Raw genomic sequence first — 20,658 nt, forward strand, 5'->3', positions numbered from 1 at the left:
AATTCATCATAATGGAAGCAAAAAGGCAAAAGATACATATACAGTGATGGGACAAGGGGGGATTCAGATTTTACAGGGGCCTGTTTCTGTCAAAGTGGGCAGGGGTGAGGTGGGTTCGGGGGGTGAGGCCAAGTAGGAGCCTTTGTTTTGGGAGGTCTGGAGCCTTGTTTTAAGGGCCTTTGAGGTGCTGTGGTACCAAGAGGTGCATGCATATAGTCAAAGAAACCTTGTACGAGGGCTCCTGTTAAGGTCTTCAAGGTGTTTTTGTTGACCAGTGAGGAGATCCTGTAAAGGAATCTTGTTCTTTGATTGACTTTTTTGATTACGTTGGTGGCCATTTTATCACCGGAAAGATTGGCCTCCATTGATGGAGGCCAATCTTGGTCCCTCAAGATTTAAAACTTGCTAAAGTAACACCCCGGCCTGCACAGGAATTTGTAGCTCAATCCATCTCGAAAGTGATGGAGAAATTGTCTATGAACAGGTTGAAAACAAAAGTATCCTGCCAATAAAAAACTAAATCCAATCTGGCTTCAGAACAAATAATAAACAAAGTAGACTCCCTTCTCTGTCATTACGGCTCTGACCTTCTCTCAACTGCTTATATAATAAAATGCACCAAAGTTTATTAAACTGTTAACTATAGTAACTTCATCATGTAGCTGTAGCACGAGTAAATCAGATGTAACAATGATTGTCGCCACTAGGTGGCACAATTTCTCTAATTCAGAGCCATTGAACTTTGAGCCATTCCACCGCCACGCCTCCTGCGGTTGCCATGTTGGAGAGTAAAGTCGGAATTAAGCACCACGGCCATATACACGCATATTGTGGGATATTACCACCAGGACCTGGCGCGTCCTCCTCGCCCCACACAATGTATTATGATTACGTCACCCAGGGTCAGGTACACGAAGTGAAGATGGCGACCGCCTACGAGAGATATAATTTGTAAGTACAGCGAAATTAGTTGCCAATTGCCAGCATGTTGGCCTATATACGGTTGGTATTTAATCAGATCCATGCCACGTGACGTGATTGTGTTATATTTGCAAACGCCGAGGTGTTTAGTGTGATATTTGCTGCTGGTTGTCAGAATTAAGTCGCTGACAGTCTGACTCTGACACATCATCCTGTTCGGCTGAAGTTGTCTGTCTGTCAGGTTGACAGCAGCTCCCCAGGACCATGAAGACAGAAAGATGCCCGCCATCCTTATTGAAGTCTGCAGGCCTTTGTACATGTTTTTAAGACAAAGCATTATATGATACCGTACTGTGAATTTGTATTATTTTGGAGTATGGGGCATTATTATGCAATAATAGCATATTGATATGATCATATAATAGCCTTAATAATCCCCCAGCACGGTGCCCCTCCTCAGGTGATTTGGCCTTGTCAGCATTGAAGTGATGTTAACGCCCGGGGAGTGACTGGTTATGTACTGTAGCTCGGCCTGTTTGGCTACCAGGCAGGCAGGGCAGGCAGCAGTATACAGGGTGTGGAGCTACTGTACTGTATAATAGAATGCATGAATGCTGCCATACCAGGCAGCACACTTTGCACAAAGATACTGTCTCTCTCAGCTCTGAATCAGGTTTGACACCTTGATCATTCCTCATTCAAAGACAAGGGTAGCCTATGTTTGAACATGTGTAAGTAGGTCTGAACTCTGAAATTGGCCTACATGCCGCCTCTGGTGAGACTATGGTGTTTTAGTTTCACTTATTTATTGCTGTCAGTGAATGCTGCGCTGTGTGTCATGAGTGTGTTTTGAAAGGTTTAGCTTTGGAACCTAACAAAGGACTGTTTTGTGTAGCTCTGGGTTACTTCTTCTCATACATTACATACTGTACAAGAAGGTCACTTACAGTATGTCTCAAGCTGTCCTGGTCATACTACAAACTGTTGCAGAGAGAGGAAGCCACATTTTAAAGGCACAACTTATGTTCAACATGTCCATAGAGTCAGTGTGACTCAATAAAGCATGAGATATTGAAGGGTTTGATCCCAGGCGCAGGACGCAGACCCATTCATTCCACACAATATTCTACCGTGTAAAGAATGCAAAGCTCAGCTTATCTCTTATTCAACGACGTCTTCTTGCTGCAATCAATGTCCCCCAGACTGCCAGGCATACAGGACTCGTAGGATTTGTCTTGCCGCAGTAGAGGCACACTACATGATGGCTACATATACGAATACCAGCACTCACTTCTTATCCATTTAGGTTTCTTTGTTTATTCACCGTGAATATGCAAAGAATCCTACATGGATAAAAAGTGAGTGCTCGTATTCCTTTCTAGAGACTATTTCTAGCCTCACGTAGCCAGCCTTCATCTGCCTTTTGCAATGCATATTTCCCCAGGCAGATTATATTTACGCAGTGATATTTGTATCGCTATACGCAAGGCTAGACTATTTCTACCAGAACCATGCACCCGATATTCTCAACTGTGAACTACTGTTGCTACTCAACTCTCCCTCTCTTCAACATTAAAATGGGCCCCTTCTAGGTCCAGTTTTACACTTTAACCCATTCTGACGTGAGATCAGATTCATATGAGGTTTGACAGGTTTCCACTGGACACACACTGGTCTGATTAACCCATTCTGACCTGAGATCAGATTCTAAAAATGTCAGTCGTTCTTCGATTTTTCAAAAATAGCAGACCTACAAGCTCGTAGCGCGCCACTCGGTGGTGCGCTATGAGCTTGTAGATCTGCTATTCTTCAATAGCTAAAGCATAACATGATGCTAACGCCTAAATGGGTTCCCGTTCAGAATGGGTTAAATGAACAATGAGGATTGCTGTGTAGTTATAATACCAGGAATGATTGTGATTATGTTTCTGTGACATCAAGCTGATATGCTATGCTCTTTTAGTTTTCTCAACAAACAGCCACTATGGGACAAGAGTTCAATAAACGCTACTGACCACCTACAGTACGACTACGTGACTATCTTTTGACAACGGGAATGTACCTTTGCTATAGTTACATCTTCCATCTTGGAAATGGCTTTAGTGTTTTATATACCTGCCCTGCCATAAATTACAAGGTTACTGTTACTGTCTCACTGTCTACTTAACTGCTGATTAAACAGCTATTCATTTATTATAAAAATAATAATGGATCATTTAAATTAAATGATCGATTATTTTCGAGCTGCTGTTCTGGCTGCTATTCTTTTCGAGCTGTTATTTCTACTATTAAATTATTTAATAGTGGAAATGGCAGATCTTCAAGCTCGACACATTGAGAGCTTGTAGATCTACTATTTTCCACTTTAAGTAATCACCAAGAAAATAATCCATAGATGCAATCTGGTGTCTGTCAAACTGTGGAACAATCAAATGTCACATTTGAGGTTTAATACAGACAGTTTTTGACAGTTGGAACGACCACTATTTCTAAAGGAACATGTCCCTCTCTCAGGCACACGACCCAAGATAAGTTCTTCATCGAGGCGTGCGATGAGGGGGCCGACGCTGTCCTGGCCATCGACAGGGTGTCCAATGAGATGACCCTCACAGGTTGAGAATGATTGAGATTCATGATTTGTTGTGGATAAGTTTGCCCTTTGATGTAAATGGAATGATGTTCAAAGGCAGCAACATAATGGTAGGCCACAGCAGTCATTATTTTCTTTTGCTGCTGTGTTTCTTTTTTTGGCAGTGAAAAAAGATGTTCCACCCTCAGCACTCACCAGGCCCATCTGTGGTGTGATGGGAACCATTCGTCTGGTAGCAGGTAGGTGCCAACCAAGACACATCATAATGATCATTGGAGCACACTCACTGCAGCACTGTTGCTGTTACTGCTGTCTTGCTTCAGTTATGTCTTATTTTATAACGTATGTCTTTGACAAGCAAAGATGATCTGAATTTTACTAATCCACAACAGGGTGGATAGTAGATACTTAATTGATCATGAAGGAAAGTAAATAAGTTATATTAAACAATTTGATATCAAGAAAATACAATGAATTTAAGATACAATGTGTTTCGACCCTTGCGTGCACACAGGAATGTACCTCATTGTCATAACCAAGAAGAGGAATGTGGGCAGCCTTCTTGGTCATGCTGTGTGGAAGGCTGTCGACTTTGACATTATCTCCTATAAGAGGACAGTGCTGCACCTCACAGAGATCCAGGTGACGAATACTAATCCCACCCATTTCATTTAAAAGCAACAACAACTGACCAGGATTTTGGTCACTCTAAATACCCATTTAGCCCGAACATTAACCACCTGTGTTCCGTCGGGTGGGATGGAACTTTAGGAAGACGTGTGGAACTCTGGCAGAAATGGCAGAGTTACTGTACCTCTTGAGTGAGAGGTGATGCCTTGGCTGTCTGGAATCACACAATGCTATCTAATTTCAGCGTAGCAAGCGGTGTACATTATTAATCAATGCTGCTATCCTAGTAGCGCTAATTGAAATAGCAGCCTTGCCTTGTTGTGACTGTATACTTCACTATTAAGCACCACTATAGAATTATGGGCATCGTCAGAGATCTGACCTGCTAAACATTGGACTCAATTAACATCACAAGCAGTGATGTAAATAGGTTTTAAATGTAATGAGTCCCAGGATGCAGAGATGGTCTTTTAGATGAGTCCCAGGGACATTTTATGAGTCCCACTTCAACGACGTTATAGGAGTCATATTTTACCATTTTCACAAATTGCAGCATTTAACTCCCATTTAATTTTATATGGTTATAATGTAGAAAACAGAAGAAGAAATTATTATAACTAAAGCTAGCAAAATAAACTAGAATAAAAAAACAGTACAGTAGTGCATCCCGTGGATACAGAGGTCGTTTCTATTGCGTCCCTTAACTATAAACTGCGTTTTGTGATGCAAAATGCACCCTACAATGTGACATATATGGATCCATAAATATTAGTTAATTGTAGCCATAGGAGCTTTGAAAGTAGATTGGTTTTACACTTAGGGAATAGGCTAAGATCAGGAAAGCTAGGTGCTGACAATGCAAAAGTGGAGGCATATCAGGGGACAGAAGGAGAGAGTGTTGTGTAGGGTATCCGGAGAACTCGCCAGAGAGAGAGAGAGTAGGAATGCTAAAAGTTTAAACACCAAAGTACTGAAACAATATAATTCATTAGTAAACAATTCCTGAAATGGTAGGCCCTACTTATCATTTGTATTCACATTCCTTGTGTGTAGTGTAGAGAGTGCCAAGAGGATGCAACTGCACTTCCACCAGTAGGCTAAGTATGTAATACATAGCCTACTAGTGTATGTATGTAATTATATAACGTCAGATGTTATTGACATGGGTCTGCTGTGGTGAAACTACAATATTCTGAAGATGGACTGCAAAAATTGCCATTTTCGTTCTGGGCCCCGAATCAGACGACAGACATTTACAGCCAAGTATCAAGTCTTGTCTGTGTATCATCTTCTACCTAACAAGCACGGAAAGACACAAACACACACACACACACACACACATACACACACACACACTCTCTCTCTTTCTCTCTCACACACAGAATCCATCGACACACGGGTATCCAATGCAAGCAGAACCTGGAAACAAAAAAGTGCATCTTAGCCTCAATACTTGCTCTGTGCTTTCATTCAGTGTCGTATCATATATAGGTTATTATACATTTAGCCAACCCAGTGAAAAATCTTACTTTATACCAGGAATTGATGGAAAACCAGATGCCTGTAAAGCACCCAGAGGTGCAGCTTGTCATCGTGATGAAGCCCAAACGCTTTCGTTCCCAGGATTCACATCCATAGGAAAGATTAAACCATTCTGGGCGGGAACCCCCTTTGGTGTTTTAAGCATTATGTTATGCTTTAGCTGTTGAAAAATAGCAGATCTACAAGCTCATAGCGCGGCACTGAGTGCCCCGCTATGAACTTGTAGATCTGCTATTATTGAAAAATCGTGAAAATGTGGCGCAAATCTTTGAATATATGTTCTTTCAGAGTGAACGTTTTTAACTCAAATCTTTGCTTCTGGGGGGGTCCCTGGAACTACATATTTTCAGATGGGGGTCGGCGGCCAAATGCATATATTTTTGGGGGTCCTTGACATGAAAATGTTTGAGAACCACTGACATAGAAACATGGGTTTTTCAGAAAACTGTCAGGATTTAGAAGGCATCTGGGTTAAGCCAACTAATGCCTGTTTTTCTGTCCCCCTCTAGACTCAGGAGAATAAGACCTTCCTGTCCATGATTAACAACGTGCTGAATACAGACGGCTTCTACTTCTGCACTGACTATGACCTGACGCACACCCTGCAGCGGCTGGCTAACACCAGCCCTGACTTCCAGGAGATGAGTCTACTGGAGAGGGTAAGACATTGTGGGCTCTGTTTTCGTTCGAGCTTTGGGCACTGATAACGCGGAGGTGAGGACACGCTGCCAGCGCCCACAGCGTCCTGAGCGGGAATCAAACCCAGGACCTTCTAGCTGTGAGGCGACAGCACTACCGACTGTGCCACCGTGCCCCCCATCGTTCGAGCTTTCTAAATCCACTATTTGGGAATTTAGCATTGGGTTTAAGGGGCGTTCCCGTATTAAAGTGGCTATTTTGGTCACCTGTCTAAATCCCTAAAAACCTCCGCTACCCGTTACATTATGCATAGCTGTGGTTTGGGCATTACCATAATGAAATGAATCACCGTGCCACATTCCATTGCTTTTAAGAGATACATTATCCGTTGCCCATCCGTTGCTGCCTTGAAGTCTTACTTGTGCTTACTTGAGCCCTGGGTCTCTCCCAGAGAAACATTCGCCAAGAATAGCAGATCTATAAGCTTACAATGCGCTGCAATAGCTACTTTTTTTCATCAAAGAGATTGGGTGTAGAGGGGTGGACCAATTAGACCCTGCCCTGAGCGGTCAACTAAGTACATGTGGTTTTAGTAGTTAATGGAATGATACACATGTGCTGTAGAAAACAAAGACTTACCGTACTTAGTTACAGTAGCTTAGTGCTGCATTGCAACACGACAGATTCTGAGGTTTTCATCATCAAAAAAGCCAATAATTCTTGCTCTTTACATTTACCAGCATTCCTGCTTCTTGCTGTACACCCACACAAACGCTGAAATAATCTTTAGTATTTAAAGGTGTGCAGTACTTGGAGGATTTTAAGTGTATAAGTATAATAGTAGTTTAACAGGTTTAACAGGGCGAGGTACTGCAGAACATTCTGTTTTGTTTTGTCATCTGATATCTCCAAAACTATTTACAACTCTTGCCTTTTTTATTCATGTTTAGGTTTATAATGCTTTCAAATTAATATAATTAAGTTGACTTACCGTACTCTTTTTGTATTCTTGCCATCAACTTTATTACTTTAATTTTATGGTGACCTTGCAAAACCTAAAGCATCAATTATAATGATTAAATCAGTACTATGATCAGTACTATGTGTGAAGGTTCACAGTGAAAATAATTAACTACTTAAACCCTATATACTTGACCGGAGTCCACCAGGGGTCTATTCATGGGGCTCCCTCCTTTTTTCCCCTCTACACCGCTGATTTTGACATGCCCAGAATAGAGATGCTAGGTTTCGTGTGATTAACGGGTCATATTGCTAGTTATGCTTAATTTACGATGGTTCTACTTGCAGTGCATCATGGGTAAATATGCCTAGTAACCATGATTCTTCTTTTACTTTCAGGCAGATCAGAGGTTTGTGTGGAACGGGAATCTCCTGAGAGAGTTGGCTGCACAGCCAGAGGTGACTGATGGAACATCACCGTTGTCCCTTCAGAGTTCAGACAAATAGCGTTGTTTTACTGCTATCTTCTGATATTAACTGCGTCTTCCTTATCGTTGTTCACAGCTTCACCGATTTGCACTTCCCGTTGTCCATGGCTGTATCCTTTTGACTCCATGTCTGGCTTTTGTCTGAATGTTTATGCCATGGCTCTGTAGGAGGCAGAGCCATCTATTGTATTGGGCCTCACTCATACTTGGTTGCCTTCCTGTGTCATGCACTGAAAAGAGCGTGTGTGTGTGTGTGTGTGTGTGTGTGTGTGTGTGTGTGTGTGTGTGCGTGTGTGCGCGCGCACAGAGATAATCTTGCAAACACTGTTCCCATGTAATTTTGTTAAGTGGTTTATCATCATATAATAATTGCACTTGCATAAAAAACTAAAAAGTTTCCCCGTGCAACATCGGTTCTTGGAGGCTAGTCTCTAGCCGTGTGGAAGCCCATATACTGGAAAGGTTTGGTAGGACATATAATTAGAAATTGTGTTCAATAGGCGAGAAAATAATAACTCCTGGGCACTTCAGAAGAGACTACCCAAAAAAAGATACAGTACTAGAGCACTCGACTGGTCTTTTCTTTATAGGGGTGACTGACATTTCGACTTTCGTCTTCCTCAGTCACGGTTTGACTCTGAGGAAGATGAATGTCAAGACTTCAGGTAGTCTCTTCTTCTGTGCCCAGGTATTATATTCTCTGGTGCAACTTGTCCCCACTGAGCACAGAGGAGCCCTCCTACCTTCTGCTGGCTGACCTAGCTGTTCATTGTCCCTTCAGGACCATGCAGTAAAAAATATGCCATAGACTTGAGTTCATGAACATTGACAGAGAATGTTGTACTCTGGATGATTCACCCCCATAAGGATTGTCCTTGACTCTGAGGGTCCAGTCATTGTGATGAAACCATGCCGGATCAATGGAAAGATCTTTGAATGGATCCTTATATCCCGGAGGAGCTGTTTCCGAGCCGGAGTCCGTTACTATGTCAGAGGTAACGGAACACTACAGACACAGCAGCACACCCGGCACATCAATTGCCCCATTAGTGCTGCACTGACATCATTGGATAATGGCTGTGGGAAGAAGTTAATCGCCTCGCTAACTGTGTTTTCAGGCATTGATTCAGAGGGTCATGCTGCTAATTTTGTGGAAACTGAGCAGATTGTTCTGTATGAAGGAGCCCGGGCTTCATTTGTACAGGCAAGTGTTAAGTCTAATTTATTTACTCCGTGGCAGGTTCAGTGTCACTTACCATAAGGAACCGATGTACGAGCATCTGTTTCCTCTAGGCAAGAGACACCGTTGCGCAATAGAGCAGTGGTTCCCAAACCTTTTCATGTCAAGGACCCCCAAATTGACACTAATTAGCCCGCGGACCCCTATTTGAAGAGATATGCCAGGCACCCTCCATAAGAGAAGATTTGTATCTCTATATATATTTATATTGTATGTTCATTTAACCCTGACGGGTCCATTTGGTTCCTAACTAACATTAAGCTGGGGACCCTCTGGAACTCCCTCAAGGACCCCTGGGGGTCCCCGGACCCCACTTTGGGAACCACTGCAATAGAATATGAATTAATCTTCAGAGCTAAAAGTGTTCATATTGCGAGTGCAGCAGACGATGTGCAGATCTTTGTATACTTTTTTTGATCTTTTTTTTGTATACTTTGAGCCCTGCCTACGGGTGTGCATAAGACTTTGTTGCCTAATCTTCAGAGCTGTGCAACAATATAATTTCACTGTATTCTAAAGCAAATGTCCAGATGTTTCTAATGGTTTTGTTTTGCTCTAACAGACGCGAGGCTCCATGCCCTTTTTCTGGTCTCAGAGGCCCAACCTCAAATACAAACCAAAACCTCTAATCAGCTCAACCACCAACCATGTAAGTTCACGCATATGTTTTTATATTATATCATCACTATTCAATGAAGCACATTGGTGAACCTAAAATTGTGATGATAACAATGTACCCATCTTTTGAAAATAATTTCCAGATGGATGGTTTCCAAAGGCATTTTGACTCTCAGTTGCTTATCTATGGAAAGCAAAGCATTCTGAATCTGGTAAGTTCTACCATTGATAACACTCAAAAACGCCCTTTCTAGCTTGTGTGCCTTGTTTGTATTGGCATTGAAGAAAACCATGGAAAATGTGATAATTGTTATTTTCTACTATATTCTAGGTGAACCAGAAGGGTTCCGAGAAGCCGCTGGAGGAGGCGTTTGCTAAGATGATAAATGGAATGGCTAATGGAATGCTCAAGTAAGTCGTCAACCCCACTTCCATATTATTTCAGTTGTACTCGTGGAATCGGCATCAGTTTGCTTTTGACCAATTCACTTTGATTGATGTCTGTTGTGCATTAAATCATAATTATAACGCATTATAATCTGCTTATAACACTGTATAATTATAGTTCTAAGAACTCATAAATACTCATAATGCTTTATAACAGTAATCATAACACATTACAAAGCAAGTTATAATTTATTGCGTTTTAGTATTGCAAGTAATACTGATGTATGTTTTTTTTTTATATATATGATTGTATTACTCGACAACACTGAAAATGAGTTTAATAATTACTCAGTGTAATTTCGAGAATAAATAAAACTTGAACGAATGAATGCATTGCATTCGGCTTATGACAATATCATTTCAGTTATATGCATTCGTACAAACATACTCATAATGCAATCATAGCACGTTATAACTTTACCTCTGTCTTACTCTGTGTAGTTACATAGCATTTGATTTCCACAAAGAGTGCAGTCGGATGAGATGGGACCGCCTCCAGATCCTGGTGGATGCCGTCGCTGAGACGCAAGATGAATACAGGTAATATTTCATGCAACGGCTACAGTAGCCTCCCAATCAGTGTTGTTTTCGTCGACTTAATACTATGACGAAAAATTATCGTCGACTACCTTTTTTCATTGACGGAAACTAAATGAAAACTAAGCTATGATGACTAAAGGCTCATACATAGTCTGGATTTTCGGTGGTGGGGTGACCACCGAACTACAACATGACGTCACGAGCCGCGGTGAAGAGCAAACAACCGCCACCGCTCCAGCCCTTCTCTCTGTTTTTACTCACCACCGCTCAACGTTATTTCAGCTCTGGGTGGTCAGTTTAAAACTAAGACTAAATATGTTGACGATTTCGTCAACACGTAAAAACTACACTAAAATGTTAGGAAGGGACTAGTGGACAAGAGATGCAGTATAAGTCATTTTACACTTTGTTGCATGCTGAAAATAGCCGATCTACAAGCTCAGAACGTGCCGCGCTGCGACGCGCTGTGAGCTTGTAGATCGGAATATTATATATTCTTTCAGAGCAAATGCTTTAAACTCAAATCTTTGCTTCCGATGTGCTAGTTGGTGCCTTGCATGGTTTCCGCTGCCATCGGTGTATGAATGTGTGCCTGAATGGGTGAATGTAATGCACAATCTCTGTAAAGCGCCTTGGATAAAGGCGCTATATAAATGCACCATTTACCATTTACCATATGGGGGGGGGGGGGGGTCGGCGGGCCAATTACATGTATTTGTGGGGGTCCCCTGACATGAAAATGTTTGAAAACGACTGACATAGAAAAGAAATGTCAGAAAACTGTCAGGATTTAGCAGGCATTTTGTAGAATCGTCCTCGGGTCTAAATGGGTTTTTAATGTGGGAACAATAGCTGCATGCCAACATTCCAGCAATGAAGCATGTATGTATGATGGGCTAACCGCTAACGTGTGCGCATTCACAGCATCTGTGTGTGTGTGTGTGTGTGTGTGTGTGTGTGTGTGTGTGTGTGTGTGTGTGTGTGTGTGTGTGTGTGTGTGTGTGTGTGTGTGTGTGTGTGTGTGTGTGTGTGCAGCTACTTCATGGTGAACGCGGTGGGAACGACGGTCACGCAGCAGAAGGGAACGTTCCGCAGTAACTGCATGGACTGCTTGGACAGAACCAACGTGATCCAGAGCCTGCTGGCCCGTCGCTCGCTGCAGTCCCAACTGCAGGTGTGTAGAGATTTTCTGCCGAGCAGGGTTGTTTTTTGGCAGCAGATTTTAGTTTTTAGTCATAATTAGTCTCTTGAATAGTTTTCATTTAGTTTTAGTCACATTTTAGTCTCCTGGAATGTCTTGGTGTTAGTTTTATTTTAGTCGACTGAATATCATACTTTTTTAGTCTAAATCTACAGTTGATTTAGTCGAACAAAATGTATTTTGGCCGGCCTTGATGTTTTTTTTTCTCACTTGCTCAAAATAGCCGATCGTCTATTTTCAGCATGCAACTAATTGTAAAATGACTTATACTGGATCTCTTGTCCACTAGTCCCTTCCTAACATTTTAATCTAGTTTTTATTTGTTGACGAAATTGTTAGTATATTTAGTCTTAGTTTTAGTCACCATAGCTTAGTTTTCATTTAGTTTTCGTCAGTAGAAGTAGTAGTAGTCGACGAACATTTTTCGTCTTGGTTTTAGTCGACGAAAACAACACTGCTGCCGAGGTGGTGATGCAATGACATCTATGATTTTGTCAGTTTATGTCAAATGATTGTAATGACCAGAACACCATGAAATCTGCTATGCACCTTCACGCTTCCCAGAGGAAGAAACCTCTGAGGCCCCTTTTCCACCGGTTGGTTCCCAATGGGAACCGGTTCAGTTCTTTTTGGTTCTTAGTCCATGAGCCAGAGCTCCAAAATTGGAATGTAAATTATGAATTGAGTGGGCAAAACCATACCATATTAGATTGTTATCACCATGACACTTCCCCTATTGATTACTTACACGAAGACAATGATTTATTGTATTACTAATTTTACATTTTAAATATGCAAATGAGGCATTATGTAGGAAAATATGCAAAATAATAGAAAATATGAAAAAGTTGAAGAATGTTGGTGACCTCATGACCTTTTACTTCCACCACTATCCTGCACTAACCTGCACTCTACTTGTTTTTTTATGGTGTGACTCTGTAGGGCCTGAGCTGTCTAAAAGAGGTTCTGTTAATCTGTAAATCCAGGAATAATCTCACAAACTACTAACTAGACAGATTAGGCGCATAATTAACTTGAATGTTATTCTGGAAGTTGGTGAAGGTCGGAATTGGCTGAATCTGCGCCCAAATATATACTTGACTCGACTGGTGTCAGAGTACTGTATTATCAGCTAATCATATATATATATATATATATATATATATAACAACCTTCTCGATTATTTGGTTAATCAAAAAAGTAGTTTTTCGCTTAGAAAAATAATCGATAGTTGCAGCCCTATAGTACTGAAATCTTGCAGTTATTATACCCTGGGTGTTTATATACAATACAGTATTCACACTTCCCTTTCTTTCTAAATGTCCACAGAGGATGGGGGTTCTGAATGTGGGCCAGCGGATTGAAGAGCAGGCCAACTTTGAGAAAATCTATAGAAATGGTAATAAGCTTAACAAGCCACTTGTTTGTTTGTTTTGCGCTGTGAGTGGTTCTACTGTGAAAACATAACATACTTCTTAACCCCCTCACTGTTTTCTGTGTGTGTGTGTGTGTGTGTGTGTGTGTGTGTGTGTGTGTGTGTGTGTGTGTGTGTGTGTGTGTGTGTGTGTGTGTGTGTGTGTGGTCTCTTATTAACTAGCATGGGCTGACAATGCTAATGCATGCGCTGTACAGTATGCAGGAACTGGAGCCTTGAAAACAGACTTCACAAGGTACAGAAATGCAACACATGGAGTCTGGCAAATCATTTGTATCACGCCTAATTATCATCATGAAGTTGTCTATTGACTGTTGTAGAAGTATAAATAATCTCTTAGTTTCTAGTTTGTAGCATATCTTTGCTAGCAGGTAGGGCTTTCACGGTTACAAAATTGAAGTTGGCGATTAATTGTCATACAAATATCCACGATTCACAATGTAATTGTGTTTTTGGCATTGAACATTGGAATATATGAATCAAATTGTTATTTCTGTATGCCTTTTAAGCTTTGTAATTAAAAACGTATATGAAAAATAACTTAAATAGCTTGTCAGAAAGCACAAAGCACATCGCAAAGTTGTAAGCTTGTACAGTAGATCTGCTATTTCTTCTTTTTTCTTTGTTATTTTGACGATTATGCAAAAGACTATGTAATAATTGTGACAAGGCCTATAGGCTAATAGCAGTCAGGTTTCCTTCATGATAGATATAGTTTTGTAGAGGCTGAACCAGTGTTTTTGGCAGTCGACTAAATCTACAGTTGATTTAGTCGACTAAAATGTATTTTGGTGGGCCTTGGAGGCGTCGTAATGGCTGATTTTACCCTTGCTGAAAATATTTTCAGCATTTTAGTCTAGTTTTTATTTGTTGACGAAATTGTCAATATATTTAGTCTTAGTCATCATAGCTTAGTTTTCATTTTAGTTTCCATTTAGTTTTCCTCAGTGAAAAAAAGGTAGTCGACGAACATGTTTTAGTCGACGAAAACAACACTGGGCTGATCTGAAAGTCTCATCCATTAGGACAGGGAAGAGGACTCAATGGGGTCTCGTCATGGACGGATGGAACTCCATGATCCGCTACTACAAGAACAACTTCTCTGACGGCTTCAGACAAGTACGTGAACCGTTTTCCAACACACACACAGGCTTTAGACAAGTACGTGAACCGTTTTCCAACACACACACACAGGCTTTAGATAAGTACGTGAACCGTTTTCCAACACACACACACAGGCTTTAGACAAGTACGTGAACCGTTTTCCAACACACACACACAGGCTTTAGACAAGTACGTGAACCGTTTTCCAACACACACACACACACACAGGCTTTAGACAAGTACGTGAACCGTTTTCCAACACACACACACACAGGCTTTAGACAAGTACGTGAACCGTTTTCCAACACACACACACACAGTAGTAGAACATAGAACATTTGGCGTCACTTGTAAAGGCGTCATATTATTAAGACTTTCACCAGAAATCATTGTCAAGAGCTAATGGCTTCCATTATATAGATATTCCACTGTTACGTTCTTAGTTTACGCATGTTTCATGATAACTACTTTTATGTATGTGATGTATTGCCATGCTTTTTGTTCTTGCTTATTGTAAATCGCTCTGGATTAAGAGTGTCTGCTAAATGCCTAAATTGAAATTGTAATGACTAATTAGCTAATGAAGTGAGATTAATTTAAATTGCTTGCTTAAACTCTTTACCATAATACTTAGTTGATATACTACAGTAGGCCCCTTCCTGTTTGCGTTCTGCATACATCAAAATAGAGGATATGCAAGCTCATAACACGTTGCAGTCCAATGCATTGTGTGCTTCTAGATCTGCTATTCTTTTTCTAAATGAATGTTTCTAGGCTGATACTATAAGCCTCTCCGACCTAACCTCGCCTCACCAGACTTTCCACCTCGGAGGAAAGCCTGGTCTCTGTTCCAAAAGTGCCGTGTGAACCGGTCTGGAGCGGATGATATCGTTACGTCATGTTGTAGTATTGTTTTGTAGTCAACAGGCAGGAACAATCAAACGGAGCTTCCTTTTTCCTCAAACCGGAAGAACAATAAAAGCTCTCGTAGCCTGTAGCTTATATTGAGAAAAATCAGTTTGAGGGATAAAAGAAGTTCCGGAAGATTGATGACTACAAAACAATACTACAACATGACGTAGCGATATCATCCTGACGACTACAAAACAATACTACAACATGACGTAGCGATATCATCCAGACGACTACAAAACAATACTACAACATGACGTAGCGATATCATCCTGACGACTACAAAACAATACTACAACATGACGTAGCGATATCATCCTGACGACTACAAAACAATACTACAACATGACGTAGCGATATCATCCTGACGACTACAAAACAATACTACAACATGACGTAGCGATATCATCCAGACGACTACAAAACAATACTACAACATGACGTAGCGATATCATCCTGACGACTACAAAACAATACTACAACATGACGTAGCGATATCATCCTGACGACTACAAAACAATACTACAACATGACGTAGCGATATCATCCTGACGACTACAAAACAATACTACAACATGACGTAGCGATATCATCCTGACGACTACAAAACAATACTACAACATGACGTAGCGATATCATCCTGACGACTACAAAACAATACTACAACATGACGTAGCGATATCATCCTGATGACTACAAAACAATACTACAACATGACGTAGCGATATCATCCTGATGACTACAAAACAATACTACAACATGACTTAGCGATATCATCCGCTCCCGACCGGATCATAAACCCGAAATGGAATGGTGCCCAGGCTATCTCCGACCTAATTACTTAGCCCCAGAATAAGGATGCTAGGGTTTAAGTCTAATGCAACATTTCGTATTGTGGTCTAAGCAAAGAGGAGAAATGAAGAGGGCAAAAGTAATGAACACTTTGCACTTAAAAAAAAAAATACAACAGGTACCGTTTAAATCATTAATGATTCTCAACTCCAGATGCAGTATTGTTTGGAGCTCTAATTTCACTTAGATCATCACAAAGAGAAAAGCACTTATTTTCAGACTGATTTATGTCCAGGTAGTTGCAGATGTTCCAGTTTGTGCCTGCAAGATTGATCATTCCAGATCATTTATGCATTTTGCACAAGCTGCTGAAATTAACCTGATCAATCTGTGATAATATGGTATTTCCGCAAACAAACAAGACATTTTATCATGAGATGTACAGTATTCCACTCAGAGGATAACGTATAGATAAAATTTAATTAAATGCAAATTTCCTACATGGTTCTCAAAATAAGACATTACAAAAATAAAATAATTACACCATTCATTAAAAACACCCTAACATACACAATTCTTATATTATTAAAGAAAATCCATGCTAACTAAATATGGAGCAGGCTCCAAATCTTTACTTGCTTTCTAAACTGGATTATATTTAGACTTTGTTGGATATATAGTGGTAAAACTATTCCATAGTCTAATGCTTACAGTAATTTATATACTCTGGAGTATACTGGCAGTAAAATAGCAAATCTACAAGCTCACTATGTGTCCCATCGCAATCGATTTGACGTTAATATGTTAGGTAAAATAAGTTATTGTCATGCTAACTTTGTAATTTCTTCTAGGATTCCATTGACCTGTTTCTGGGTAACTATGCTTTAGATGAGACAGACGGGCCTACTCCACTACGTGTGCAGAAGGACTGGAAGTTCCTGGCGGTCAGTATTCAATATATTTATATATATTATATATTTAAGTAGGGCTGCAACTACCAATTATTTTCTTAGCGATTACTTTTTTGATTAATCATTTGGATCTTTTCCCCCCATGCAGCTGCCAGCTATTATGGTGGTGGCCTTTTCCATGTGTGTCATCTGCCTTCTCATGGCTGGTAAGATGTCATCTTCTGCAAGTACTTTAGGATTAACAGAAAATCTATTTAATTTGTGGTTAATGTCTAATTATCTGCTATGTACAATTTACTGCTTGTCGTTGTTCCGGATTATGAAATTAAACTAGGGGGCTCAATTTTCATCACCGCTAAACCCCTTATCCCTAAACTTCTTTGCCTTTTTTTTTTTTTTACTATTTTCAAAACCATTTTTGAATAGTGAAAATACAAGCTCACAACGTGTCGTTGTAGATCAGCTAGCTGAACTATTCAAAAATGTTTTTCAATATAGTGAACTAGAAAATGTTCCCCTCTGGGCACAGGTCTCCACCAGGGCAGGTCAGGTTGTGGCCTCCTGGTGGCGCTATAATAGGCCAATGTGAAAATGGTGACATTTCTTCTTACGCCTTGGATGGCAATTGGATGATTTGAGGCATTTTGTTCCAAAAATGTGTTTTGCAAAAATCCACCTGTTGGTAACAGGCCAATGTGAAAAGGGTGCGATATATTCCTCAGCCTAGTAGGAAAGTCTGTGAAAGATTTCACGTCAATTAGGATGGAATATGAAATATCGGACAGATCCGTCTTGAACACATGACTATACAAATAGTGTGTAACGATTTGTGGGATTTTTGGACAGAATCTGGAGGAATAATATTAAAAAGAAAGTTTTCTAAAGTTTTTTTGATTGATTGAAATATTTATTAACAGTTTGTAGAATTTACAGTACATTTTAAGCACAAACTCAATACAAAGACTGTCAACTGTGAGTGGACGACCCAATTAAGCATTACACTTGTTTACAACAGGGTCCACATTGTTCAATTCATCAAAACATCAAAAGTTGGCCTCCTGGTGGCGCTATAACAAGCCGTGCTGGAAGATTTGGGGCAGAGGTTCATCTTTGGCATCCAGGGAGTGTGCAAAATTTGGCATCTACCGGGTTAACGGTGCCGGAGATGTCGATCAGCTCATTGAACTATTAAAAAGAAATCTAAATAGTAAAAAAGCAAAGAAGTTTAGGGATAAACTGGATCACTGGGTACACATTTTACATTACAACATTTTATGAAGTCTTTTTGGGGGTTCAGTTGCCGGCAGTAGTGCCTCCGGCTGGCTCCAATAAACCTCATTGTCAGGTTTTCACGGGTGAGAAGCCAAGCGGGTGATCATGTCCTTGTCGCTTCACTAGCCAATTAATCTGTAGATTATCTTTTAAATTATTCAATTGGGGCCGCATTAACGCTCCCCTGGTCAGACACACCTCACTGTCTGCATGCCTTGTCGGATGAAAAGAAACATCTGGTGACTCCATGAAGGAGGCAAAAAAGAAATATGTTTTATTAAAAAGGGCTGTTCACGAACAGGACCCAAAAGCAGGTCATGGCGTTGTGTGGAATAGAACAGGATGCAGGCACTCTAATAGAATGTGTTAGCTAGGGGCTAAAGGGGTGGAGGACAGGTTAATAATCCCAAGATGCAGGTTTGACACACTCGCCCACTAATATTTAAATGTCGTAGACGGGTAAACCAAAACTCTTCTTGAGAAATGAAAGCAGTGAAATGCTCAGGGTAAATAAGTGTTATTCTCAGGGGTACAAGTAACAACTTAAGGTTATACAGGACAAAGGGTCATTAAAAAATCTTCTACTTACTCCAGCATGCTTATACGATAGGCTTATATTCACAACGGAGTTGTGAATTATTGCAATATGTCTGCCTGTCTATATATACATTTGTCCTTCAAATATCTTGAGAACCATGCATTGACTTCACTATAAGTACTTCTAAGGACCAAAGATGTTGACTGTGAGGTCCATTTTGAGTGGTTCTCAAAATGCGGCCAGCCAAGTACTGGCATGGTCAATGGTCTAAATCAATCAAATAGATTCATAGAATCATTAATCAAAAAATTCCGATGGATGAATTGGTTCTGAAAATAATTGTTAGTAGCAGGCAGCAGACAGCTCCTGCGAGTGCGTGTGTGTGTGTGTGTGTGTGTGTGTGAGTTTGTTATGTGGCCTTGGACACTGATGTCTGTCTCTCTGCCAGGCGACACCTGGACAGAAACCCTGGCGTACACCCTGTTCTGGGGCATCGCGGGCGCAGTCACGGCTGCCATCATCATGTTTAACGGACGGGACTTTGTGGACGCCCCCAAGCTGGTCCAGAAGGAGAAGATGGATTGAGCTTATTGTGCAGCCATCATGCTCGTCTGAGGAAACCGCTCTCGGACCAGGCAGACTCGTATACCTCCATTCTGCTCTTCCCTCTTTCTGTCTGCTGCAGGGCTTGGACTTTGTTTGATTTTTCTAATCTGCAACGGTTCTTTTCTTCCTTAATGCAAGAGATGCATGCCATCTCCTCAGAACACTTCCCCCCCCCCCCCCCACTGTACTGGAGTCAGCCCTCCATCACATGGTCCACATTTTACTTCTTCACTTCCTCGTCTTCGTGTACATTTTATGGACCTTATCTTTAGTCAATAGGGATGTTTGTTTGTGTGTGTGTGTGTGTGTGTGTGTGTGTGTGTGTGTGTGTGTGTGTGTGGTGGAGAGGGGTTTCCAGTAATCTGTGTTGCCGGTTTTCTGGCCACTAGAGGGCACAATTTAATTACAGTGGGTCTTTGATTGCACTTTAGTGACTGTTTCAGCATTGGGATTCCACAGTTGTGCACTTTAGTGCATTACTGCTAATTTCCTTAAGACATTTGTTTGTTATTGTTTGAAGTAAGATGTGAAGCATATTTTAAGAGTGATTTCCTACCTAGGCACTGGCAAAGTTCTGGTCCATATTGAAAGTTGAAACTTCGTATAGATTTTTCACTGAAGTCCAAATCCGTAAAGGCAATAGGGCCATAGATAATTGACTTGCTTTGATGTGCACGTACTGAAACGCATTAGAGCTCTCCTGAAATGGCTGGGAAAGCAATCTACGGTATATAAATATGCACATAGACCAGTTTTCATCTTGAATGTAACAAGCCTTACAGAACTTCTAATTAAATTAGTCCAAATGTATGTCTAATCTGCTCATGTTATGTATGGCAAATGTCTTCCTAATAACCTCATCACGGAAAGTATCCATGATGGCTATCATTCTGTAAGGAAGGCTCATAGTAGTTTCTTGGTGTCTCTGTTTCGCACTTTTAGAAACCATATTAACCCATTTAGGCCTGACGTCGAAATTTAAAAAATGTCTTTGACAGTTTTCTGAAATACCTGTTTCTATATCAGTGGTGCTCAATATTTCATAAGGACCCCCAGAATGATCTGTATTTGGCCGCAGACCCCCATCTGAAAATATGTTGTTCCAGGGACTCCCCCCAGAACTTAAGCAAAGATTTGAGTTAAAAACGCTCTCTCTGAAAGAATATATATTCAAAGATTTGTGCCACATTTTCAAGCTCGTAGCTTGTAGATCTGCTATTTTTCAATAGCTAAAGTATTACATAATGCTTTAAAACACCAAACCTTTTGGTC

The 20,658-nt window shown here is 40.7% G+C and overlaps 1 protein-coding gene across 1 annotated transcript; it reads left to right on the forward strand.

Moving 5' to 3' along the window:
* Nucleotides 1–843: 843 nt before the first annotated feature.
* sacm1la (SAC1 like phosphatidylinositide phosphatase a) lies at nucleotides 844–19,365 on the forward strand (the record flags this gene model as incomplete). Its single annotated transcript, XM_083768011.1, has 20 exons — nucleotides 844–951; nucleotides 3,436–3,533; nucleotides 3,676–3,750; nucleotides 4,026–4,153; nucleotides 6,193–6,342; nucleotides 7,682–7,741; nucleotides 7,847–7,880; nucleotides 8,664–8,765; nucleotides 8,889–8,974; nucleotides 9,573–9,659; nucleotides 9,772–9,840; nucleotides 9,960–10,039; nucleotides 10,517–10,615; nucleotides 11,651–11,789; nucleotides 13,146–13,215; nucleotides 13,414–13,486; nucleotides 14,277–14,370; nucleotides 16,911–17,003; nucleotides 17,119–17,176; nucleotides 19,229–19,365. The coding sequence occupies exons 1-20, from the start codon at nucleotides 878–880 to the stop codon at nucleotides 19,363–19,365; spliced, it is 1,806 nt and encodes a 601-aa protein (XP_083624137.1). The 5' UTR covers nucleotides 844–877.
* Nucleotides 19,366–20,658: the final 1,293 nt, after the last annotated feature.

This window comes from Protomyctophum parallelum (assembly GCF_964188405.1).
Source record: "Protomyctophum parallelum genome assembly, chromosome: 1".
Taxonomy (NCBI): Eukaryota; Metazoa; Chordata; class Actinopteri; order Myctophiformes; family Myctophidae; genus Protomyctophum; species Protomyctophum parallelum.